Below are 27,885 nucleotides of genomic sequence, written 5' to 3'. Positions count from 1 at the left end.
CAGGATGTGCAGCGGTTCTAAGAGGAAGGAAGATGGCGGATAACAAAGGCGAAGAGGATATGGAAACGTCTGCTAAGTCGGACTCCGTGCCTTCACTGCAAGATACCGAGCCGCCAGAGACGAAAACCGATAATGCAGTAATAGTCATAGAAACAAATACAAAGGGGGACGAAGAAGGCGAGCCCCGTGAGAACGCAAACGAGGCTCCTACACCCAGCAGTGAAGGTGGAGACGTTAGCAGCAGCAGTAGCAGCGGCAGTAGCGGGGCTGCTGGTGCGGGAGGAGAAACCAACGGTAGCGCTAGCCCGGCTGGGACCAGTAGCACTAATGCAGAGCCGACTGCGGCTGAAGCTGTCGGGGATGCTCCTGTCGGTGGACTCGCCGCTGAAATGTCCCCCCCTCCCGCGGCTTCTGCGGCCACGCCGGTATCCACTCCTATTAATTTACTGGATACGTGCGCAGTGTGTAAACAAAGTCTTCAGAGCCGAGACTGTGAACCAAAACTTCTGCCTTGTCTGCATTCCTTTTGCCTGAAATGTATCCCGCAACCAGACAGACAGATAAGCGTACAGGTTCCTGGACCGCACGGACAAACGGACACGCACATAGGTGAGTTTATCCCCAAGTAAACAGGCCTCGCCGCTTTTTGGGTCGCTCATCTGTTCTCAGTTAAGATCAACCGCTGTCCATCGGAAGTTTGGGATTCAGCACCTGGAAGGGTAAACGATCGCGATTGAGGTGGACCATGTGGCACCTGTATGCTTATTTTGACTCTTGACCTTTCAAAACGGTGAGCTTGTTGTTGGGTAGGTAGCCAGTCTGCCCGTGGCGAGAATCCTAAGTGCCACGAATTAATAACGTCCACCTTAACAAACATGGAAAACAGCAGTAAGCAACACGAATTAAAACCGCTTGAATTACAGGAAGAAGACGGCTATGCAGGGGTCTCACTCCCTTTCAACAGGCTCCTTTCCATACTTATCAGTAGACAGCAGCTAAAACATAGGATGGGTGCTGATCACAATACTGTGGGCTGCTGCTTCTCATGCACTACTGCATACTCTGCATAAGAAGCATAACAGGAATGACTACTCTACCGTGGTGTCTTCATATGTCCGTGTCTGTGTCCGCATCCGAGTATAATCGAGGCTTCAGTTACAACTTGTAACAAAGAAGCATTCATCTGCAGAGAGATGGAGTTGAAAATGTTTATACACGTGTATTCTGATTTCTAGAAACCCAAATGTTTATCGTGTGTACAGCACTTCATAGACATGCGAGTGCTAAGTTGTCATTGAAATGCAACTGCAGAGACTGCTATAGAGTGTGGAATTTATCTTTTCATGTATTTAGCTCTCTTGATAATGATATTTTCCCTTATCTTCCCTGATTAGCTCACTTAGTATGTGATGTAAAAATCATAATTCCAAGATAAGGTCTTGTAAATGCGGTGCAACATAATGATGCAGTGAAGGTGTTTCTTGTCACCATATTTGCTACCTTTGTAGCTGTAAGAGTGGACACATCCTAAAGTCTGACTAATGTAGGCTCCTGGGTTCTGATAAATTTTTGGTAAGCCTGATTGTCAGATGCTTGGCAAGAGCACCCCAGGGCTGATCGTTTCAGCTGGTGTACCAAAAGCTTTATCCTGAGAGCAGAGTTAGACTTTTGATCAAAACTGCAGCTGTGCCATGTCTGCTTAGTGAAAACAGGAAAGCAGACCAGGTTTTGTGTTGGTAGACTCTGGCTAATGATACCTTGATGGACAAGATTCGCTTTTCATTCGCTAGTTTTTATCCAAAATAACGAATCAGCATGTGAGGTTAGCTGTCAAATAATATTCAGACACAGTTTCCTTGGTGCAAAAATGTCATAGCTTGTCAAGGGCTCTGGGTTGGCTGGTCTTCCCAGACTAACACTGTAACATCTCACCGTATGCTGGTATACAGCTGTTAATATGCTACTACAGCAAACTATATACAGGCTGTCAAGAATTTAACAACTGTGTGTCTTTTCTGTCATTGTATGACATTTTGCCGGATGAATTAACTGGTAACCTATTGGATTGGACTGATTTTTATATTAATTTGAAGGTCATCCATGAGTTACTCTAATTACTGAGGTTTACTGTGCAACAAAATACACTGTGTGTGGGGAAAAAAAAAACTATTGAACCACCCACGGTGCTGCTCAGCCATGGAATCCCTTGCTATGAAGCTCCAGGGCAGAGTTTTTGTACTGATGTTAATGCCTGACAAGGTTTAAAAGTCTGCCGTTTCAAATCTTTAGGAGTAGCGATTTCTTTGCACCGCAGCACTGTATGACCCTGCTCTGTAACTTTACAGTCTTCCCCTTCCCCTTTGCGGTTAAGTTATTGTGGTTCCTAAAACCTGCCACTCTGCAATAATATCATTTACAGCTGATCGTGGAACGTCTAGGAGGGAAGAAATTTCACAAACTGACCTGTTGCAGTGGTAGTATCAACACACAGTACCACACTTTAACTCACTGTGATCTTTTTAATGGCCCATTCTTTTACAAATGCTTGTAAAGCCAGACTGCATGGCTAGGTCCTTGAGTTTACACATACATGGTAATGGGATTGAAACACCTGAATTCAAACCTAAGGCGACAGTGTTGTCCAATACTTTTGTCCATAGAGTGTATAACTAAACCAGTCACTTTCCTGTCAGTCTATGCTAGACAAGTGTTGTATTTCTTGCTTCATCCAAAAGACCTTACAAGTTATAGTCATATAATTCTTCATTTATCTTTAGCTATGTGAGCACAGTTTTATCTCTTACAATACCTGTCACCAAACTCTTTTTTTTTCTTGAGTCATTTTTAATATCACATTGTCTAAGTTCTCTTTTTAGGAGTGACCCTAATATTGCCTTCTGTATCACATGGCCTCTCACTCATCAGGGAATATATTGTTGTTCAGTGGGACTTTTATATTTTCAGTCCTGAATGTTCCTTTTGTGACTCTAGCTGCCACAGTCAGTCATACCTGGGCTGGTGTTTAGGAAAACAGAGCAGGGTTGCTTCCCCTTGTGAACATATGGTGCCTCTTGGACCTTGTGTTAAGAAAAGGTTTATAGCATGTGGAGGAAGTCCCCCCCCCCCCCCCCCCCCAATTTCTGCGTCTGTGCATTGGAGGAACTAGGAATGGTTACAGTTCTTAGAACCCTTTTTGTCAGGGGGAGGTCCTATTTTAGCTCCTGCTGTCCAGAACTATTGAGAGATTTAAGTGCATGTTCAGTGGTGCAGTATAGGCACCTCTCAGAGTGACCACTGTCACTTTAAGAGGTGCATCCTGTAAAAAGTTTCTTAGTAACCAGATTTTAATCATTGATTCATGTGATATTAATATATAAAACATTACAAATGTCCCCTCAGCCCCAGTTACAGCACTGAGCCAGGCTCAGTGATGGATAATAAACTCTCTGCTCTCAGTGGTTGCAGGGAAAACTACCAAATATTTTATAAACTTTGAGGTTATTACATTGCATCAAAACAGTTTTTTTTAAAGAGATCAAAGCTGAAGAGGTTTTTTTGTTGTTGTAGTATTTTTTTTATTATTATTTTTAATTGATTTTTAGTTTTAGGTTTTGTTTTTTTGTTCCATTTGGTTCAGTTAATTTCCAGATGATTTCAGTTTTGCTATTAACGTTTAAAATTGTCTACTATAAGCTAGTATTTGGGTTTTTTTTTTTGTTTATTATCCCACAAAGAAAAGAAGTATGTAATTGGTTCTATTTGTTCATCTGTGAGTCCGTCAAGAATACAGTTTTTCTCATTTTTCCACTCACTTTCAAATTTTGTCTCATGGCAGATACCAATAACAGGATGAGCTGATTTAAATTGGGTCAAGATCATACCAAATGTGAAAATTGGTTAAATTTCTTACCCTTGGGGGACATGAGTATCTAGGTTAGCTAAGGATTTGACCTTAATTGTCTGCGCAGAAGGTCAAAGTTGAACTTGAAAGAAAATTTCAAGCAACCATATTAAGTAATCAGCAAACTATCTCATATGAAAGGTCATGCAGAATCTGTATGAATCAGTTGTTGTCTATTGTTATCACAGTGATTTGACAAAACTTGCTTAAAACAGATCACCTTGTTTTTACAAGTTTAACTATAGCTGTAGTAAATTGCACATACAGGAAGAAAACAGAGATGCTTCCAATCTGATACAGTTAACCTAAACATAAAGTAAAGTTTAAAAATCTATTATGAATTTGTTATTATAATAACAATAGTAATAAGTGTCAACACCAGTTTGCTTAATGGTGAGGTTGGTTTCATTCAAAGCAATGGGTAAAGGAAGAGAGTAATTGGTTTGGAATGTCTTGAATAAAACACAGTGCCCGCCCTCCCAATTTTTTGGGACTGAATTGAATTGTGACACATGGAATGACAGCTGTTCCTATTCCTCTTATTTTATTTCCGAAGTCAAATTCACTAATGTGGGGAAAGTTAATAGATAAGTATGCTGATGAATTCATTCATTCATTCTTGTGTCTGAACCTCTATACTTCTTATTTATAATGTTGGCTGTAATAGCTGTTGTAATTTATTATGAATTTTTTTCACACATGAACGTGAGACAAGTTTGGGAGAATCAGATGTGGTCGCACATTACTGGAAATACTCGGTTTAGGTGAATGAGCTGCCTGAATACAGCTTTAAGGAGGCAGGACACAGAATGGTGGCTGTGCTGGAGTGTTGCCCTAGTCTCATATCGATACAGACTATGTACTAGTTAGCTGGCAGACCCAGTAATGAGACCCGATAATTTCAGACATTTGCATTTCAGACCTTAGTTCAGGTCAATTTACCCAACAATGTTTGTGTTTGTAGGTGTTTGGCTCTCCAGAGTGACGGATGCAGCCAATGCAAATGTGCTTGAGTGCAGTCTTCAAAATAAATAGCACAAAATAAACAACCAGGAAAAATGATGATGGCAAAGTTCATATTGAAGAGGTCCAAAATGCCAAAAGTCACATATCAGAAAGTGGTTACAGTGGACTGTGTTTTTTCTTGCTCGGTTTCACTTCACTGCGAAGAAGTTCTTGGTGCATTATGATTTCTCTGTTCTCTGTTGCTCTTCTGAGCAAAAACACAAGACGAGCCAACATTAAAAGTTGTTCCAAAATATTTTTTTAACACTGCCCCCTGCTGACAGTGCACATGTAGACGATGCTCTCTGCATGGCACCATTGCCAAACCTTGCTAGCACCTGCAGTCTGGCAGGGGGTCAGGGCTGCAGTACAGTTGTGAACTGTGCTGTCGTGCTTCTTGCAGATGTAATTACTGAAATATCCAAAAGTAGCTGACGGTGTTACTGAGTAATGCTTTATCTGATGTACAAAGTTAGATGTGGACTTTTAAGCTCAGCGTTGCTTCATACCCAGACTTAATCTTCTTGGTATGGATCTGTTTTGCCTGGATCACTTGTGGTTAACCTGTTGTTGTCTACTAATGCGAGTTACTTCTGCAGGATAATTTTGGATTTGGATAATTAATTTAATTAGTTGACTCAACCTGTGTGTGTTTAAGCATGCTGTAGCTTTATTTTCCCCTCACATTTTTTTTATGTGTCCAGTTTAAAATAAGCTTCTACTTGTTTATGCATATATAGAGTTGTGGAGCTGAGGTCCAGTTCAAAGTGACATCAGTGTGGTGCATTTGTTTTTGTGTGTGTACTTTTGTGTATGGCTGTGTGGGTTTCTCAACACAGTTCTAGTCCATCTGTTCTCACAACCAATCACACAACAACTCATGCAGCTGGAGCTCACACGAACCGGCCGTATGCTGTTCAAGTCAGTGTAGACCAGCTCAAACCGGTTTACACTGGTTTTACCTCAGCTGGCTTGAGGGAGGGTGGGGGGATTTATAGGTTTATGAGGTAGAGGAGGGGCATTATGTTACACTACTTAATTTTAAGTTTAATTTTGTGACTAATATTAGATTTAGAAATTAAGTGGGAAAGTGCTGAACTAATTATTTGTTGGCATCTGATTATAGCAGTAATTCCATTAACAAAGCCAGATAAAATGATTAAGTGGAACAGTCGTTGTTTTCTGGCCATGTGATTTAATATGCTAATAAAATGCCAAGAATGATGAGATTGAATCTTCTGCAGACAGGCACTAAATCAATTAGCTTCCATGAATAGGCATGGATGTTCCAGTGTGCCAAGAATTCATAATAACAACAGGAATTCACCTAAAAGAAATTATAAGACAGTCTGCTGAAGGACGGTTATTATTCCCTTTTATTTGAAACAGGACTTTTCTTAGTTAATAGTTAAAGAGCTTAATAAGCCAGGTAATAAATTGGATATGGGCCTGTCCTTGATGGTGACTGCTGCTTTGGCTTGTCTCCATTTTTTTTCCTAAATATCAGCCAATGTCACTTGTATTGCTTAAGACCTGATCTGCAGTCCAGTGTTTGAACGTTTGACTTTCTTTGACGCCGGTCTCTCCTTGTTTTCTCTCTTCTGTCTTTAGTTAACGTCATGCGGTGTTCGGTTTGCCACCAGGACTACAAGCAAAGTGATATTATTGACAACTACTTTGTCAAAGATACTACAGAGGCCACCAGCACATCAGATGAAAAAGCTGCACAGGTATGTAGACATGGTTGGTTTGTTTGTATTTGGACCAGTGCTTGAAGACTTTTTTCTGCTGTTTGGCAAGATCTCAGCTGAGGTTGAAATTTTTAATTTCTTTAAAATAATCTCAAAAAGGATCCAGTCCTTTTTGTTGTGAACATATAAAAACTGAAAATTACATCACGCACATACAGTAACACTAACTCAAGTGAGTTGGTAAACATGGATAATCTAGACTCATTACACATTACTCATTACACATTTGCTGGCTTTAATGGATTGTATCTCAGACCCGTATTCAACATGTTATATTTTGCTCATTCTGTGCCACAAGTTCATCTGAGTAATAATACATATTCAACAACTAGTTAAAAACTTTCATCTGATTATGCAGTGTTGCCTTCGTAACACCAACTCATTCCTGTTGTCTGCATTTGGATAAACAAAATAACAGAAATATCTCAGTATCGTTCAATTATAACTACCACTATCCACATACCTGTCCGTTTACCACTGCAGCAATAATTTGGGCCACCTAGTTACAGATTTCTACCTTTTGCAGGTCCCTCCTATCGGACCTAGTACCCATGTTATCACAGTCGCACTTCATGCCCCTCACTGTCCCAAGTATAGTCCTTCTTCATGCGCTATACTGGATGCACATATTCAGTTTGTCGTGTATGAAAATGTTTGATCTTTTTCTAAGCTGCAGTTTCTAAACACAGTTGCTCATTGATGTTTATCAATAAATAGTTGGAAATGTCACATAAGTAGCTGTAAACAGTCCTGAGGTGGCTGCCAAGCAACAGTCACACAGATCAAGACGTGCTCTGTTCAAGAGTTGCAGACTCTAAATCTCCAGGCTAGCATATCCACTTAAGGTTGCTGTCATTTACCAAAATCAGATGAGTTCATCTGATTGCTGTTGTGCAATAAATGACATGGCTTTAAAAAAAAACTTGTGACTAGAAGGATAGTTAAAGTTCATTAAAGTTATATACATTGACACTAGGGCTGTTCGATATGACGATATGTATCTGATGACGATATTAAACATCTATTGTTTCATATTATACGCTATTGTTTATTTTGTGGTGTCACAAAATTCGCTGTTTACAGCAATATTTTTTCATCATTTTGATGGTCACTGTAGTGGCTATATTAATTTATTAAAGTTCTCTCTTTCTCTTATATTTAAAATAACCACACTGCGAACAGATAAGTGACTGTTTTACGTGTCGGTTTTCACAATAAAGCTCCAAGATCCTGTTGCGATTTTTCCAAATAAACTGAAATGATGACAAAATACAATATTCTCAAACATCAAATTTCAGAATATGCATCAAACAAATTACCTCAAATAAAAACGAAAAGTAACTATAAATGGCCCTTACAGTCACCACGTGGATGCAGGCATTGAGAATACCAGCATGGCCAGTGATGATGAGGTAGAACCAGGTAGCTCCAAACAGAAGCACCAGTCAAAACAAATCGAGAACCTTATTTCCAAATGAGGGGCTACCTCTGTAGCATGGACATGGTTTGGTAATGAAAAGTCTGACACGGACCAGAAAACTGTACTGTGCAAATGATGCCACAAACCGGTCCCCACCACAGACTCAAACACGGCAAACTTCTTCAACCACCTATGAAAGTATCAGGTGAAAGAGCATGGAGAGAATTTACGGATGAGAAGCAAAAAAGAGCTGTCAGGTGGTAAAAAAATAAACCTTAGACTCAAATGTTAGAACAGGCTTTTCCCCGCAACACGCCGTGTAATAAATATGCACAAAGAAAATGGCGGCTGTTAGAACTTATGTCTAAAAATATATAGTTTCATGCATCGGTCAAAACACTCAACTCCAAGAACACGACACCCAGCTGAAAACACAAGTCAAGTTGCCGAAGATTCACTGAATTTACAGAAAATGTAAAATCTTTATGATATATATCATTATCGGGATAAGAAATGTTTATATGGGGATATGAGATTTTGGTCATATTGCACAGCCCGAATTGACACCTGTTCTTCTGGTTCTAGTTACTGTTCAACCGCCTGTTACCCACTTTGGTGATTTTTTTTTTTCTTTTTTGTTTTTGTTTTTTCAAACCAGTTTTTGTGAGAAAATAAACCTGTTCCTGAAGAACTGTGGGCTGCGATGGTACCTTCTATTATGCCTTTATTTTAAATCCTTTGTGAATGTTCATCTGCTTTAGCACTTATCCAATTTGGGGTTGTAAGTATGGGAGCTTGAACTTGTCCCAGCTGGCACTGGGTGTGAGGCGGGATTTACCCTAGAGAGGTTATCAGTCTATCACATCACTAATAGAGAGAGATCATTCCATCATCCATGCTCACATTCACACTTGCAACCATTTCAGAATCTCCAGTTAACTTAACACACGTGTTTTTGGACGGTGGCAGGAAATTAGAGGAAAGTCGAGCAGTTATTTACATGTCCTTTAAATGCAAAATTTAAAGGACATGTAAATAACGGACATTTTATTGTTCATTCTTGTTCAATGTACCTACACAGGTCCCCCCCACCACCCCCACAATTTTTACATAAAATTTCTTTTAGCAATATTACACCATGCTACATGTTGTTCTCCTCAATATTTTCAACTTGAATTATTCTATTTATATCATGACAAATAGATGCGTTCCAGTTAAAGTACTTGTAATCTGGGTTTGGTAATATTTAAAAGTCTGTACGTGAATCAGAATGATCCTATTTAGTTCTTGTTTTAAACTGGCAAAAGTGACAAAACTGAGGCGCATTACATGATCCGTGGAAGTGCAAATGGCTTACCAAAATGAGGTAATTTTTATCTGGATTGTACCTTTTGAACAACTGCGCCCTAAGGTTCTAATTTCACTCTGGCTCTCCATCCTCGTGCCGTTAAAAACATATGAAAATGGCATTAGTTCAGTCTCCCAAAACAAGTCTCGAAGAGTCATTTAGATTCTTCAAGCAGGAATTTTGCCAGTATGTTAATGTGGAAGACTTAGTTGTAATATTATTTTGATTTTCAGTTATTTGTCAAAACAAATGAGAGTATCTTTCAGTGATGACACAAAAGAGAAAAAAGCACATAAACAAAAAAAAAAAAAAAAATCAGCTATTGGCTAAATTATTTGAAAACATCTGTATCAGCTTAAAATTTGACTACCAGATCATCCTTAAAACTTAAAAATGCCGATTTATGTTGCAGTGAAGAAGCTGAACATTGTTTGAATTCATTGATTTTCTTTTACTGCTGCAAGTAAAACCACACTCTTGCACCTCGTGACCCACTAAAATGACCCACAACATTTCAGAATTAAATACCCCAACATATTTTAGAGTTGTATATAATTCACACTTTTCCAAGATTAAACCTTCACTTATTTTTAATGTTAGTGTTAGAAAAATAAATTGTAAACTATTGTCAGTTTTAACCAGTTACCTACAAAACAGAGTGACTGTGAGAATAATTCTGTATTAATATATCTTTGGTGTATTTGCGCCATAGAGCGAGAATTTGATAGTTCATGCTTTGTCAAAATATGTTTTATAATGGTGGATTATTTATTTATTTTTTTGGTAGCACAAAATGTTACATTGTCCCAAAGATGGTGTTAAAAAAAAAAAAAGACTAGATTATGATGTTAGTATGATATCACCACATTTTGATACTTTGTTTTAGGTGCTAATTGGTGTTGTCTTTCCAAGGTGTGCACAAGTTGTGAGGACAATGCAGGAACCATAGGGTTTTGTGTGGAGTGTGGAGAGTGGCTGTGTAAGACCTGTGTGGAGGCCCACCAGAGGGTGAAAATCACAAAGGACCACAAAATTCGTACAAAGGAGGATGCTGATGCTGCATCTGGTAAGACTCCGACTCTTACAGTGAAGTTTTGGCTGCCTCTTAGTGAGGCTAACATAACAAAAGACTGAACGAGGCAAACAGTAGCTGACATGCAGTGTCTGTGGTAAAGCTGATTGGTTGTTGCCATGGTAATAGTGCTGCAGATCTCATTGATTAGATGGAACCCCTCAGGCTGGAGAGAGGATCCAATCTCTAGTTTTCTTATAGCTTCTGTCTTATTTTCTCTTTCTTTGCAGTCTTGTTTGATCTTCCATTGAGTTGTGTTGTTTTGGTTTGTTTTTTTTCCTTGTGGTCATTTTCACTCCTTGCCAGTATCACTATTTTCCTGAGTGTTCATGATGTCTTCTTCTGGTGTGTATTTACAGAGTCTGTCAGCACCTCAGGACAGAGGCCTGTTTTTTGCCCCATCCACAAGCAGGAGCCACTGAAGCTTTTCTGTGAGACATGTGACACTTTAACCTGTAGGGACTGCCAGCTGCTGGAGCACAAGGAGCACAGGTAGCTCAGCATGCACATGCCTTTTTCATCTGTCAGCTGCTTGTCTTTCAGCTTTCTTATGTGGTAAAGTGTCTCTATCTTGTGTGACTAATTGCACAGTGTGTTTTTGTTTTTACCCCAATAATCCTAACATTGGGCTACTGCAGTAACCCAGTACACTAAGGTTTAAGAATGATTGCCTACTTTGCTGGCAGCCACTGGTGTCTGGGCATTTCGCACCTCTTTCATATTGACACACCAAATTTAATGCCCATACTGCCATGAGGCTTTAAAATGTTTTGTTTACAGGTTAGCAGGTTAGGATTCAGTAGTAATATAATGAGAATATTGTTTTTGTCTCAAATTATGCTTATCAGTTTCAATTATTCCAAAGAGAGACTCACCTTTAGGAACATCAACCCTTTTTTTCATTATCTGCACAAAACTAATAAATCGTCTGCCCTCTAATTAATTGAAAGTTGTTTGCAACTTGATGGTATCAAAGTCTATCTAGAACAACCTTTCCCACTCAGCAGCTATCTTAGCAACCCCCCAGGTATTTATCTACACACTTATTTTGAAGCAACTGTGAAAATGAATGAGGAGCGATACTTTTAATGTCAGTGGTCATAAAACAGGACATGAAAACATGAATAGAATAACTTAATTAATAAATAAATTTTCCCCACAAGGGGAAATCCAAGCATGTATAGCATGCTCCCCAAAGCTGGTGCCAGGAGTCCAGCGGTCCACCTAAACAAAGGGCTCTTATATTTAAACAGATACAGAGTAGGTGTCCTCCTATACCATAAATCAGTAAGAGAAGGTACGACCTCTCTCATGACCTTAGGATGTGTGTGCATGCCAGAACCCTCTGGAAGGCACACAGTGTCTTTGCAGACTACTAAGGATCAGACATCCTATCAATATGCAATCGATTATATAACTCTAAGCATATATGAGTACCGGTATATATTTCTAAGCATAAATGACAATCCACAATATAAACCTAACAGTCAGCGTCTCTGGCTTCTTCTGATGAGCTCTGAGCACATGTCTTGCTAATTCACTTTAAGGGTGCAGTAAGCCAAGAAGAACGACAAGTAAACATGGTTCATGGTGGTTCAACCTGCCATGAACCCTTATTTTGTGCGTGTACGATTGCAAAGGCAAGATTGGCTTATTTGTTTCCTGGGGTTGATTAGTCAGTTTGGTGTTCTTTGAGTACTGTGTCATTTTCTCTTATTTTTTTTCTGATGTTATGTTTCAACTCCCAGGTACCAGTTTCTGGAAGAGGCTTTCCAGAACCATAAAAGCATCATTGAGACCACTATGGCCAAATTACAGGAAAAGAAGAACTTTGTCCATTATTCTGTCTCTCAGGTGCAAAGCAGGTGGGACTTTTTCATAACCAGTGCTACCTGTTGACACAGTTGGGGGATGTATATACTTCTGGCTGGTATTTCTATGTAAATCATTTGTGCCCTCTTTTTGCTTACCTTAACCCAGGTTAAAAGAACTTAATGAGACACACAGGAAGGTGGAGCATGAGATCAAAATTGCAGTATTTACTCTTATAAATGAAATCAACAAAAAGGGCAAGTCTCTGCTGCAGCAGTTGGAGGTAAGAGAATATTAGTGGAAGCTAGTCTGGATCAGAACTTAATAATGTGCTGCAAATTCATAATTGGTTTGGTGGAATGGATTGAAATTATAGCCGCAGTACTTGAATGTATTTATGAGAGCTCAGGCTGTGCCAGGCGACTCACTGTAACAGCGTTGAAACATAGTAATTTCACTGAAATTGCACAGTTAAAGACATGTGGTTGGCAAAAGGCTTTTCGAGAGTTTTTATGTCTGGACCCCGGCTCATAGATGCAAGCATTTTGTTAGTGGAACCTTTTTCACATTGTGTTTTTACACTTCATGTATTGTGCCTATTTTCTTATTTTTTTCTTTGCTATTTTCTGTTAAACTCTACCGCAGTAACCCAGGCTCCCTGCAGGGATTGTTAGATTTTAATCTAATCAAATCTAAGGATCTAATCCTTTTCCATGCATGTGCTTTATTTTTGCCTAGAGGGAGATTTGGCTTGATCATGACTTATTCATTCAGCTGGAGTGTTTAGACTCTTTGAGTAGCAATTTCTTAACCAATATAATCTCTCTTTTTGTCTTAGAGTGTGACCAAAGAACGCAGTATGAGGCTTGTGGCTCAGCATAAAGACACTACCCAACTGGCACAACAGATTCATCATGTGCTCAACTTCTGCCACTGGGCCATCACTACTGGCAGCAGCACAGCACTGCTTTACAGCAAGAGGCTGGTATGTTTCTCAAGAGCCCCAGATGTTCAGCAGTGGAGATGGTGGAGCTAACTGTATGGCCTGAGCAAAGCAGACTTGAAAAAGCATTGGATTGGCTTTAAGCGGATGCCAAAGCCCTGTACATCCAAAGAATCATACTATATAAAGTGTTTGATCTTCTTTTAATGAATATTTTAGTCACATGATCTAATGATCGTGATCACGTGTGAATTGCAATTAACATAAGTAGGTAGGTAGCTTGTATGTTAGTGTTTTTATTGCCTGTGGTTCTATGTAATGGAGCAATTTAAGAAGAGTCTTTTGTCCCTGTTGTACCCTGCTGGCCAAGCTGTATTGGTATAGTTGCAAAATTAATCCCCTTGTATGTGGATGGATGCCTCTGCCATGTGAATTTAACCGCCTACCACAAGATAGCCAGCAAATTAGATAATTGAGATAAATTTGTTGTGGGATTGTTGAGTAATGCTCCCAAAGGGCCTGCTGATAAACATAATATTTGTTGCTTGCTTAGCCAGGCTCTGTAACTGAAGAACATTATTCTCTGTTTGTGCATGAATGCATGCAGATCCTGTATCAGCTACGCCAGCTCTTCAAAGTTAGACTGGAGCCAGCACCCCAGGCCAACGGAGTTGTGCGCTTCTTCTGTGACCCCACCTTCTGGGCCAAAAATGTGGTTAATCTAGGTGAGAGAAATGTATACCCAAATTATACCTCATCAGCTACCATGTCAATGCATTAAGTATTGATTTGTTCTAGTGAATATTACGTCTAATGTTCTTAGAAGCTGTTTATTTCTACGTGACAGACCCTGCTCTAAGTAAATAAAGGGATCGTTTATTCTGTGTGCTTCTTTAAATTCAGCTCACTGGCCTCCATCCTCTTGTTTTAGGTAATTTGGTTATTGAGAAACCACCTCCACCTGCACAGCCGCCCGGCGCCGTGATGGTAGGCGGACCGCCTATATCCCCAGTCCAAGGTCTCCCCAGCAAACACCCAGGACAGATCAACCTGGCACAACTCAGACTGCAACACATGCAGCAGGCAGCTTATGCACACCAGAAGCAGCAGCAGCAACAACAACAGCAGCAACACCAGCAGCAAATACAGCAACAGATGCGCATCGCATCCAGGCAGGCAGGCCCATCCATGGTTCAGCAGCAGGTATGAAATCATTCCCAGCTAAGGTGCCATTTTGGAATAAACTGTAAATCTAGTGTAGCAAAAAATAATGTGTTACTAAACCTCTGAGTCAGCAGTGTGGATGGATGCTGCAATACCTCTTAAATACTTTTATTGGCTTCAAATCTGGCAAAAAACATTTACTTAGACCAAAAAGTTCAGTGAGACTTAATTCAAAAACATGTTTCCTGTTGGGAACAAGTAGAATTCTAGAAGTTTGAGAAGCTGTAGTAGTTGAAGTGTCTCCATAGAATAAATGATTGAAGTGATTGTCATATGAGCATTAATCATCATCATTGACATGACTCTGGCGACCATGTTTGCTAGAACAGGAGTCGAATATGTCTGTAAGGTTTCTGTTTTTGTTTTCCACCAGCCCCCAAGACTCATCAGTATGCAGCAGATACCAAGAGGGCCTGGGGGTATGAATGGGGGGCCGGGCCCCCCATTGTACCCTTCCTCACACCATATGCGTCTACCTGGCCCATCGCCGGGTCGAATGCCCACCAGTCAGCCGAGACATAATGGACAGCAGTATCCTACTATGATGCAGCCGCAGCTACAGAGACAGGTCAGTACAAAACACACTCTAGTTTCACTACATGGAAATAGCTGAACAGGTGTAATTTTATTATGTAAGGCACATTTAGATTAATTTATTAAATGTGACTGGTAAGCAGCTGTTTGACCAAAAATGCCATTCTTAATACCGTTCGTGTATAGATACACAGAGCGAGGCTGATATTAAGCAGCCTGATAGCTGACTTAAGAAAGTAGTTTGAACAATATCCAGTATATTATTTGTGTAATCTTTTCTATCTAAATCATGCAGTACCTGCAGTATAATATATGGGAACAGGGTCTTATTTGTCTGTAATTGTGGCTGTGGAAAGTCAGACGAGTTTAGCTTGAATGTGACATGAATGAAATACATTATACAGACTACTGAGCCTCACTGATATATTCAGTATAATATATATCGGAAAGTATGGCAGTATCTGCATATACACCTACCAGCCACTTTATTAGTTACACCTTTTACCTTCAGATTTGTATTTATTCTTCATGGCACAGATTCAGCAGGGTGCTGCAAACCTTTGTCAGAGCTTTTGATCCATATTGACAAGATGGCGTCATACAGTTGCTGCATCCAGTGTGCTCTGCTGTTGCAACCTATCTACCAGGTGGTCAGGTCTGCTTGCCTGAGCACCTAATAAATTGGAGTGTGTGTATGTAGTGTAGGAGTGTAAGTAAGAAAGTCTAGTATTAAAGAAATAAAGGCATTTTTGAGGTTAATAAGTTTTAAGTTTCTCAAACATTATTAACCTCATTAACCTCACCGTTTTTTCTATAGGACACTATCAGGACTTCCTGCACAATACAATTATGGGTGTTTGTCCAGATTCAACCTTTACCGAAGAAAACATCAGCCCCACCTTTATCAGTCTGAGTTTAGACTGATCTTGATGGGTGTCTTTGTACCTCTCATTCATTAAGCTAATGGGTTATTGTTGTCACCCTGGCGGGTCTGCCTCATGAACTCCCAAGTTAGTGAATGTGATAACTCCAGAACGAAATGACATATGAGTTTCAAATTGATGCCAAAGGTGTATCTACTAAACATCTCTGACTAGTTTGAATATCATTGACCTGGGCCTCTAGATCAGGGAGTCGCCAAATCTCATGAATGCAATAACTTGAGAACAAGCTGACGTAAGATTTTGAAGTTCATAGAAGTCTGAGGGGTACCACTGGCAACCGCCAGTATTTTCGTAAAAGTCATAGATTCATAGATGCATATTCATTTTAAATTAACAGCCGATGGTGCTGCCGTCTATCTTCACTCTTCTAATAGTGGCATGGTTAAATTACATCATTTAATCAAAGCTGAAGTTCAATTTGCAGTATGTGCAAGAAGAAACTGAATTAGAAAAATGTAACTACCATTTTCATGTAAGAATATGAAATATTAATAATCTAATTACACTGCAAACTCCACTGATCACATTACATAGAAATCTCTTCATTTTTATTTCACCCACTAATATAAAAATGGACATAATTTCACAGATGCTACTTCTTTTTTTTATTGTGGGGCAAACAAAAGTTTCTGTAATCTATCAAATTATAAGCAAGCCATATAGAAGATAAGGATAATATCTGTGAATGCCAGATTTTTATTTTTATTTTTTTTGTATAATCATCATTTAACCAGATGAGCCCAAAGAGAGCGGACTTTTTCCTTTTCTTTCTTTGAATCCAAATTCACTTCATCCCTTTCTTGCATTGTTCCTTCACTGGTTTCAGACACCAGACTGGATATATTGTGTACTTGGCCGATTTGTGATGTGATGACACCTTTTAGGTCAGTCATGATGCCAGTCTCTGCAGTTAACACTGGAAACAAGATTGAAGTCTCAACAAAGGTTCCTGTGAGGGAAACGGGCTGTTAGATGTGTATTTTCTGCCATCTGCTTTCATGTATGACTTTAACAGAATAACTAAAGCTTGTCTGGGTGAATAGTGGCGTTAATTTAAGAAATGTAAACTCTGTAAGTGTTAAGCTTTTAGCAAAATTCAAAAGCAAGTGTTGTGTATGTATGTGTGCACTATTAAATGTAATATTTATTTGCCTTGTTTGCTAAAATGCATAACGTATTTTATAGAAGCACAAGGAATTCACCTTCAGGAGAAAATTGACATTTATTTTCGTCAATTTTCGTTAATTAAAAGATTATTGTCTCCTAAAAATAAGAAATCTGCTGTTGGATGATGTTGGATTTAAGATGCGAAAGCCCTACATAAACACTCATTTAGTTGTGAGTAGAGCTGCTGGATTGCGACCAAAATCGTGGTTATTGTGGTCGATGTTAAGACCATGAATAAGTAAGGCAATTATTGAATTGCTTCTTTGACTTTGGCTTTAAGAGATGCTACTAGTGTAGCATTGTGGTTAGCACTTTGAGTTTTCATGTTCTCCTTGTGTCAGTTTGGGTTTCCTCTGTGCACTCATGCTTCCTCCCACATATTAGGTTAAATGGCGATTCTAAATTGCCAGTAGGTGTGATGTGAATGAAAGATCACCTGTCCCTCTGTATTAGCTTGTCACAGACCTGTCCAGAGTGTACCTTGCCTCTCTACCTCCAGCCTCCCTGCAACCTATGAACTGCTCTTTAACAGTTGATTTCCTTGAACTTTGAAAATAAAATAGAATATAAAAATATAAATAATAAAACTCAAAAAAGCCTGTAAATTGAATTCTATATGATGCACGCATTGCAGGGTATAACTGGGTTTTTAGAGAAGGGGTAAAAGCCACTGTTAAAGGAAAGGAACACATTCGATTTTTAACAGATACACGTGTAAAACCTTTTCTTGTTAATTTAACAATCTTATTCATTCAGAAAAGCAGCGAAACAGTTTTTTTGTCCTGAAATGAATGCAGTTAATTGACTTTGATTTTTAGAATAATTAAGCCAGGGTTATTATATAAAGTCCATTTAAAACTGTTCGTCATTCAGGTTTTAATTTCAAATTTAGCTGTGCTAATATGGAAAAATGAATTTTTAAATTCAATTTTCTACACACAAATGAAAAATAAATTTGATAAAGTATAACATTCAAACACATCATTAATGATTCCTTGAAAAGGAAATCTGAAACTGTTGTTCCAGAGAAGGCTGCAAAGGACTTCTTCAGCTCTGCTTAACACTGCCTCTCCAGTGTATCTGTACACATGAATTTGCTTGAATACCATTTACTGTACAATATAAAAATGTACATTTGCTGCCTGCATGCACGACTAGGTAAGAGAAGCTCCACTATATCCAGCCCCTTTTTCTTTGTGTCCAGATGTCTATAGAATCTGAGATGAGCCACCAAAGGTTTCGTTTCTTACTACAATCAGGGGTTTGGCACTTTTTTCTTACTTTGTCATTAATTTGTCTTGTGCAGCATGTGTGGTCATTCAAATGCATGATGATGCAGCAATGTTGTTTGCACAACAAAGATTTCTTTTTTTCTTATTTAAACCTCAGTGAGTGACCTGCTTCCCTCCTCTCCTCCCTCCTTTTCCTCTATACTTTCCTTTCTCTTTTTCCATGTAGCATTCCAATCCAGGGCATGCAGGACCTTTTCCGGTTGCATCCCTGCATAATGCCAATCCCACGAGTCCCACCAGTGCTAGTATGGCCGGCGCCCACGCACACCGTAGCCCTGTAAACCCTGCCATGGGTCCTATTGAGCTCATCCCATCCGTCACCAATCCCGAGAACCTGCCCTGCGTACCTGAGATCCCTCCCATTCAGGTATGCACATTTTATTGTTGTTCAGTTTTCAAAATAAAGTTGATTAACAATCAACATTTCTTTACATTAAAAAAAAACAATGTAATGAAATGCAGTCAGTATAAATTAGATAAAATGTGTTAACTCTTTGTTAGGAAATTGTTTATTGCAGCACTAAAAAAAGGCACATAGTTGCACAATAAATATTAAAATGTATAAAGTCTGTATATGTTCTCTGGTTGTATAATCACTAGCACTGAAAGATGTTTAATATCTGTGAAGCTTAAATTAAAAAAACTCATAATTAGATATTTGAAAACATGATGAGCAATGTGTGAATTTGTATAGTTACATAAAATGTGTCATGTGACCAGGAATGATAAAGTGAGTTGGGATTACATTTGTCTGTAGCTGGTGGTGTTTACCTTGGTTGGATATCACTATTTCATCATTTGTTTATTTTTATTTTTGGCCTCTTCACTAACTTTTCTCTATCGCTCTACTTTTTTTGTAGTTGGAGGATGCAGGTACCAACTACCTTGGAGACCTTATGTATCGCGGCATCACAGCCAGCAAGCTTCAGCTGGGTTCAGTGGACATGAACCCCTCACCCGGACTATCCACACACTCTCCTGGATCTTCAGGTATCCACATGGGTATATCAAGAGTGGGATTACTGAAAAACATGTCTTTTTAAAATATCATTTAATGTTTTGTTTGTAATAGTGTTGCAGTTTTAAATCACATACAGTCTATGGGATATTCGGGCGGCATTAATAGCTTTGGATTTTTAGCCTTTGATCTAAATGACACTGATTTTTTTTTCTTCTTTCTTTTCTTTCCCTGCTTAAGTCCTGTGTACATGTTGAAGAGCTTTAATGTGTACCCAGAGAAAGAGGTGATCGTGGATGTTTTGTTCCTTGTTTCATTTATGTCTGCAGGTGTGTCTAATTCCCATACGCCAGCACGGCCTTCCAGCAACTCCAGCACAGGCAGCAGGGGCAGGTAAGACAACATAAGCCAAAATTTTATTAGCAAGGAGAAAGGATTTACAAGTGTTTCCATGACCTTTAGCATAGTGTTGGGTCCATAATAATGTAAAATTTTACATTTATTTACATTTATATCATTTACATCTGTAGCTATAATATAATGATATAAGATCTACAATATGAATATATTGTGATATTATTTTAATATTGAAAGAACTGTGTGGGAAAACGCTTTTTATATGTGCAATAAGTAACTGGACTAATCGACACTAAACCGGTCCAGCTTAGGTACAAAAAGGGGTCGTTTAGATTAAGATTGAATTCTGATGATGTGAGGAGCTTAAGTAAAAATCTGCTGTGGATGTATTGACTATTGTTTTTGTTTTATGGCAACATCATTCACTCAGGAGAAAATGTCCTGATAAATAGGAGTGATAAATTGCTTTGTAAAGAAAATGACTGAACTGAACAGTCAACAATGCTTGATGAGTTGTTGTTTGTACAAAGATGTGAAGTAGAATTGTGGATTTTGGCTGATGCAATAAAAAAGTTACCTCTGTAAAAATGATGGAGAAAGAAAACTGTGGAGGAAAAATAGCAACTACTCTTTGTACCATCTCATCTTTCAAGCTAAGCGGTGCTTCTGTTATAGCTTGGGCAATCAGTGGAAATGCTCGCACACTGATGATTTTAGTGCAGATGGAGGCAACAGGATGAATGCACAGGATGAGTGTACAGGAGTCTGCTGTGTGCTGAGATTCAGACAAATGTATTAAAACTAATTGAAGGGCTCTTTAGCGTCTTTGAAATGCTGACAACACAACCACATTAAAACAAATACATCTTACTGGCTGATTTAGTCACCTGTTGAAAGTCTGAGCTGCACTCAACTTGCTATAAGATGATGCTCCTATCAGAGCATCGCCAGAAAACAAATAGTGTGTCTCCTCTGTAGATCCAGGATTTCAGGAAGTCTTTGCTTCTCCTAGGCAAGATGTATTAAAGGTGCTCTATGCCACATACAGTGTTTTCACTGTTAAATTTGATGTTAAATTTGGCAACTGTAATTTTAATCTTTGCTATGTTATTTACATCTTAACATGAGAACTGTATGTGGTCTGGAACGGGAGTCAGACAACTTTGCATTTTCCTTCTTGCACCTCCATTCTTCTGATTCAGAAATCGTGCGTTTTTGTTCTGCATTTATTAATAGAAAGGTTTGTTTGGAAAGAGAAAATAAGAGTGCAGAACAAATAAAAGTTATTTCAAATGAAATAACCCTCTCAAGCCTATCTATTAAAACTAGCTAGTGCTTCACAAAAACGACTGAGTCAGAACAAAATTCATGTTCTTTTCCAGTTATGCAGGTTTATTCATAATAAGTCAATTATATATCATAAATGAGGAAGCATGATAAAATTTGGTTTGTTTTTATCTGTTTCAGCTGTAGTTCTGCAGGAAGGGGAGGGCCAGGAGGTGGAGCAGCGGTGGAGCAGGTGACGGTGAAGCAGGAGCCTGGTACAGATGACAGCTATAGCTGTCCAGCTTCTTCTCTGAAGACAGAGCGGGGCAAAGATGCTGGAAGGAGTGCCTGCATGGTATGATATATACAGTTGTAATGTGATAATATCATATTGCAGTACAGCACTGCAAATTCAACAGAAAAAGTGATATGAGAACACTGTTGACAAAACTGTATTTAGTTAGAGTAGTGTCTTTATTTTGTCAAACATTGTCGTATTGCGTTAAAACACTGCTTTGTGTGTGCTTTTCCCCTGAAGATGAGCAGTCCAGAGAACAGCCCCCATCCTGTCGTGGGAGCTGTATCTGCAGGCCAAGACGCTCTCAAGGCTCTAGGCGAGCGCATCAAAACGGAACCTCAGTCTGAGACACCTTGTTCTGGACTCAGTGACTCCAGTACAGCCGCGCCATCTTCTTCCACAACCACAATGACCTCCACTACCTCGTCATCCACAGAGAGCAGCAGCACCACGACAGTCGCTCCACTCACTAATGGAAACTCAAATAAGGGGGGAGAAACCAAAAGGAGTGAGGCTTCTACTGGAACCGGGAATCCTGAAGGGAAAGAGGATGACCCAAATGAAGACTGGTGTGCTGTTTGTATCAATGGCGGTGATCTGCTGTGCTGTGACCGGTGCCCCAAAGTGTTTCACATGAAATGCCATGTACCCACCATAAAAATATTTCCAAAGTAAGTGATTACAATGGAGTTTTAGTTTATTTTATTGATTGGACGTCCCCTAAAAAAAGATTACAGATCTCCCAAATGCTTTAGATTAAAATCTTATTTTTACAAGGTCACTCTGTGAAATATAGATGCAATAAATCTTCAAAAGCACAATAAATTAAAATAAAAAGTAGTTGGGTGGATTTCAGGAAGTCACAGATGCAACAGAAAAAAGAAAGACATTAGTAATATTATACCCGAATAATAGTCACAGGCTGTGATACCAGCAGACAAGTTGATCTCTTTAAACCCCCAAACACACTTCCATGCGATTCTGAATGTGCTGTGTGTTATTTGTGTGTCACAGGGGTGACTTTCTCTGCACGTTTTGTCGGAGTATAACCAACCCTGAAATAGAGTACTGTGATGATAGCAGGAAGGGCAAAGGAGAGCAGGGCCTGAGTGCTGAGGACCAAAGGGTCAGTAAAACAACCACAGTAATCCACATTGACATGACTGATACAAGGCAACTAATTCTCTCTTCTTATGTCCTCAGAAATGTGAACGCCTCCTGCTGTACATCTTCTGTCATGAGCTCAGCGTGGGCTTTAGGGAACCTGTTCCTAGCTCTGTAAGTAGCACTGTGTCAGCTGTGCTGCACCACCATTGCTGCTGTGAAGATTCTACTTCCTTGTGTTGTTAGCAAAATTGAATTGTTCCTCATTTCGTGTGTTGTTTGACATTCACTCCTGTATTTTCTGTTTTTCTTCCTAAATTAATAAATGTCCGATTACTGTAGAACTGACAGTAGCCTGTGGTCTCAGTGGATACACTTAGCCCACTTTTTTGCAATCTTAAAATTTTTTCTGATGTATTGAAAAATTTCTGTTCTTGTCAGGCTCTTATTACCACATATAAAACCACCTTTTATATTTTTAACTGCTTCTTTGGGAAGGCTGAAAGAAATGCTGAAAGAAAAAGTTTAACATTTTAAAAGTGAAATGGTATTTTGATTTTCATGGCCAGAGGCCATCTAAAAACTGAGGTTGTCCTCTCATTGCTCTTTCCTGTCCTTAGAATTTTAGAAATTTAGAAGTTACGACACTAGGTCTAAAGGGTAGGATCTCCTGCGACAGATATCAAAATCCACACAAGTTTGTGTAAAGTAACGTTTTTGTACCGTATTATTTCACGTTCTTTGGCATGTATTCTGTATAAGTTACTCAAACATGCTGTGCTAATAATGGGTTTCATTTTGCTATATGCCCATTTATATTGGACTGCACTATAGCATGGCTGCAATTTACTGCTACCACAGTTGTGGATTATAACAATGTTTAAATGCATCTTTGTTTCTAAACGTCCTATCTGCTGTTGGGGATTGGGGAAACCTCTAAATTCTAAAATCTTTACAATCTAAAAATATTGTTGTTTACGTCTCACCAAAAGAAAAATATTTGGAGTCATGTGAAATAATTTGAGATGTTATCTGACCTGCTTTTTTAGGTACCCAACTATTACAAGATAATCAAGCAGCCCATGGACCTAAAGAAGGTGAAGAAGAAGCTGCAGCTGCGGAATTCCCAGTACTACCAGTCTGTCCAGGAGTTTGTGTCCGATATGCGCCTGGTCTTCACAAACTGTGCAAAATACAACGAGGTGAGCAGCATGAGTCTTGAGACTGCTTCGGGGAATGGCATCTGCTTGTGTGTGTGCATGCAGACGTGGGTTAGACTGATATGGTTTGATATTTGAATTGCCTGCCGATTCAAAAAATTGAATTATTTGACCATTTTCATGGTCAAACAATAAAAGGCAAACCGTCATATTTGTCTAACCTGATTATGAACACTGCCTGGTATTTCGAGGGGAAATTGGGTGTTTAGGTAGTGTGTGTTCAGTTTCGTACACTAACACTGGCTGTTGAAGGATGGAGTGAGTGTCACTGTGCTCTTTTTACACTGGCTGCAAGAACACCGTGTGACTCTGTTAACACCGTCTGCGTTATAATGAAACCCCACATTTTTGTTTTTTAATGGATGGCTGTGATTACCTGTTTATTTTTAATACAGTTCACATAATGTTCATCTGCATTCTCCTTAGGAGAAATAATGCATTTTTACACATGGATGTATTTATTTTTGTTGTTTCGTGGCACTGAAATGCTGGTGGTTTATCAGGAAGTCTGGACTCGGCCTACAGTTCTGGCTAATAGTGACTGTGAATAGTGACTTGTAGCATGACTTCACTATATAGATGCAGTGTAATATAATGTGACTGAAATTAACAGCAAGTATGGTTCTCATCTGTGAAGGATGTTGGTCAAAACATCATGTGATTAGCTGGAATGTAATATTATGACAGGAAATAAATTTCAGCTGGACCTCATCACTGTAATGTAATAAGAGGACTCAAGTGAAAGTAATTAGTGAGCTGTTAATTAGTGAGTAATGACTGATGTGACAGTTTTGGCAGTAATAAGGGGAACACATGTCGAATCCTAGATTTTCTGGATAGATTTAATCCCTTTATTAATTAAAACCTGAGAAATCATTCTTACTCAAATAAATTGGATTCCTTTAATAAGAATCAAGAGCCGAGGTTATCACAGAATACAGAACAGCCAACGCAGAAAATGCTCACAGAGCTTGGTGAGAATAATCTTCCTACAAGTTTGGAGTAGAGGTTTTCAAAGGCCCTACGAGGTTATGATGGAGAACTTTGGAGAGTGGCAGTACTAAAGTGTAAACTAGCAGCATCTTGGGTACCACCTGGTTCGCTGAAGCAAAATCCTCGAGCCTTTATTTGAAGCCTTGGATAATGCTATTAGGGTTTTGGAAATACTTTCTGGTTTTCAGTGAGAGTTGCCAAATATTAGTGAGTCATTCCAGTGATTATGATAGTCGCAAAATATAAAGTTGGGTAATTCATTTATAGTTATGTTTATAGTTTTTGGCATTTTTTTTGTCTTCATTTGGATAGAAGTGAGTATAGCTGGGAAGCAGGGAGAGTCAGGAAAGAGGAAAATGGTAAAGGTGTGACCAGCTGGGAATTCACTGCTGCTTGATGGCATATATGCCCATGTTAAATGCTGTGGTTGCTTCCAAAAATACATTTATTACATACCAGTGGTTGAGACATCAGAGATGCGCTTCTATTAGAGGAAGAACACCAGTTTTAAAAATGTATGGGATGCTGTGTAACAAAAAACAAACAAACAAATGCATTCATTTGTAAATCTCATAAACCCATGTTTCATTCACAATGGAACATAGAAGACATAAAATGTTTAAACTGAGACTTATTTTCTCATTTTCAATTTGGTGTCAGCAACAGGTCTCAAAACAGCTGGGATGGGGCCAATAAAGGTCTGGAAGAGAAAGTGGTACTAAAAATGGTGATGACACTGAAATTGACACATATGGAAAAAATCATATGAACGTGATCCAGAAACTCTGCTGTCTCCTCAGGGCCAATGCTCATTTAAAATGGACTGAGACAAAGTGGAAATGAAAATGACAATGAAATTTGAGAACTGTTGAGCAGGCTACAGTCCTCCATGAGATAAGAATGGGACTGCTTATTCCTCTCCCATTCCTCTCCCCAACATCCAGCAGCAGCTCTCCTCAGTTCCTATATGTTTGCAGATTATTGGTGAAACACGAGGGGATGCTAGACAGTGGCAAACATGGTCCTGTCCCAACTTTCTTTTTTTTCTTTCTTTCTTTTTTTTAAAGATGTGTTGCTACCATCAAATTGAGCTAATATTGTTTTGTGGAACAGTAAAATGCCTCAGTTTGAACATTTGATGTTTTCTGTGTTTCACTGTGTGTGTTTATGAGATTTACAAATAACTCTCATTGCATTCTGTACGATTTACATTTTAATGTAAACTTAATTTGAAATTGGGGCTGTAAAACAAGAAATGTGACTGTTGTTGATACAGGAAAAATATGCCAGAGAGCTAAACTTGTATTTACTAAAGTTATCACTAGCTGCGTGTGGTTTCCTGTATCCTGTGCGATCTTTACCTGCTGTTAATTTCTGCAGTAATGGGGATACGCACCTTTGTATTCAAGCACAGAAGGCCCGAACAGATTTCTGATCTGTTATTATTTTACTGTGAACTCTTTTCTTCCCCCCTGCTGCTTCACTGTCTTTGTTGTAATGTTATTGCCCCTTTTTAGATGTCTCGAATAATCCAGGTTTATGATGAGGAGAAACAGATTAATACACAGGTAAGCCGTTTCAAATGGAGTGCAGATCTTCTGCCCCCTCCCACTGAGGCTCCAAGAAATGTTGTACCCCTTTATTAAAGAGAAGGGAATTTTCTTAGATGACGTATGAAGATCAAAGTGTCATTTTGACTGTGCACTGTTAAGAAAAGTATGTCAGATGAGAGGGTGTTTGGAGGTTTAAATCTGTTTAAAATTGTTTCTGTTTGATTGTGTTGATGGCTTCAAGTCTGTTTAGTTTTATCGTGTAAGCCATAGAGCATCCAGTGCCTATCTACTACTTTTTTGTTTGTTTGTTTGGAAAGGGTGGAGGCTGTTACATTTCGGCTTTTTTGTTTCTATTTGACATGCACGTGTGTGCTTTGTGCATATAGTGAGCATCTGAGGATTTCAACAACCTTTAAATATTCAGATACTATATTTGCCCCTTCTGGCTGATTAGATCACTAAAATTTTGCAACTTCCATTTATTGTGGAAATACATCAGGGAGCCACAGTGGGACAGGGAGGCAGGAGATCCCTGCTCTGTACATCAAGGTTGAGCCGGGGTTACCCCGCCATCAGGAGTCTTAACCAGATCTAATTTGTCTCCTCATTCTCCTCTTCCTCTTCCCGCTTCAACCTATTCATTCTTCCTGCCCAATGGCGCTCTCACACAATCTTCCTTCATGTCATTCCTTTTCCCACCTCCTCCTCCTCCTCCTCCGACAGGTGGGATCAGAGATGGCGATATCCGGCAAGGCAGTGAGCCTGTACTTTGAGGAGAAGTTGCAGGAGATCTTCCCAGGCCAAAGCTTTCCTGAAACAGCTGAACCCGAATCTTCGCAAGAAAAAGAAAAGGAGGACGACAATACAGACGACTCCGAGGACGACTTCATACAGCCCCGACGCAAACGGTTGAAAACGGATGAGAAAGTGGTCCACATCAAGTGAGACCCTCATCACGAAGGAAATGAGAGAAGTGAAAAACTGCCTTCCTCATATCCCACACTTCTCTTTGGAGAAAGGAAACACAAAAAACAGATGAGAGATTCTGTAAAAGAAGCTTGGTTTATTTCATCCTTGGCTTTTGAAAGAATTACTCTCAACTACACTAGACATCTGCTTTTCTGAGAACTCTTTACGAACTGAAAGATAGAAGAGCTGCATTCCCTTATTATTTCGTGGACATTCAGATTCGCTTGGAAAGATTTTGAAGTAGAACTTGTTTTGCAGTAGTTAGGAAAAGGTTGTTTCTTTTCTATCATCCGTTTTCATATGTAGATTTGTTGTGACAATTGCTTTATAAAAACAAAGAAATCCCCTGTTCTGTTTAATGTATTAAATATATACTTTGACAAGAAGCCTACCAAGTATTTGTATGACTTTGTGGAAACGTTGTGTAAATAAGAGAATCTAGCCCACTGAAGGTGTTCCTGCCGTATTAATGTTTGGGTGCGTCATCAATAAAACCTGTTCTTGAAATATAACAAAGAGAATGTGTTGTGTGGAATAGGTTTGAGGTTATCAGAGTTTGCTGTATTGTCATTATGATGACGGATAATTCTAGTTTAGACCTGTTACGGGTTGGATTTCAGGATATTCCTTTGTCCAGAATGGTGCCGCTCAGAGCAGTCACGGCTACATTTCTTTATAGAAAGCCTCCAGTCCAGTCATACACCTGTCACAAGGAAAGCACAAAAAGCCTGACGTTTACCGGCATCAATAGCGA

At 39.1% G+C, this 27,885-nt stretch overlaps 1 protein-coding gene across 4 annotated transcripts; it reads left to right on the top strand.

The window, feature by feature from the left end:
* On the top strand, positions 1–27,643 carry trim33 (tripartite motif containing 33). Of its 4 annotated transcripts, XM_063463857.1 has the most exons (21): positions 1–609; positions 6,518–6,636; positions 10,338–10,491; positions 10,857–10,989; positions 12,246–12,362; positions 12,478–12,592; positions 13,148–13,294; positions 13,860–13,977; positions 14,184–14,455; positions 14,850–15,044; positions 18,326–18,382; positions 18,580–18,780; positions 19,274–19,403; positions 19,701–19,764; positions 21,196–21,349; positions 21,533–21,963; positions 22,307–22,418; positions 22,496–22,570; positions 23,446–23,598; positions 26,127–26,177; positions 26,886–27,643. In XM_063463857.1, the coding sequence occupies exons 1-21, from the start codon at positions 33–35 to the stop codon at positions 27,105–27,107; spliced, it is 3,597 nt and encodes a 1,198-aa protein (XP_063319927.1). In that variant the 5' UTR covers positions 1–32; the 3' UTR covers positions 27,108–27,643. The 4 variants fall into 4 exon arrangements, with proteins under 4 accessions (XP_063319927.1, XP_063319929.1, XP_063319928.1 ...); XM_063463859.1 differs by lacking the exon at positions 18,326–18,382; XM_063463858.1 differs by lacking the exon at positions 26,127–26,177.
* The last annotated feature ends 242 nt before the right edge of the window (positions 27,644–27,885 follow it).

The sequence above is a fragment of the Pelmatolapia mariae genome, linkage group LG20, assembly GCF_036321145.2.
Source record: "Pelmatolapia mariae isolate MD_Pm_ZW linkage group LG20, Pm_UMD_F_2, whole genome shotgun sequence".
NCBI lineage: Eukaryota > Metazoa > Chordata > Actinopteri > Cichliformes > Cichlidae > Pelmatolapia > Pelmatolapia mariae.
The sequence above is the reverse complement of the archived record's forward strand: the minus strand, read 5'-3'. Positions and strand labels throughout refer to the sequence as shown.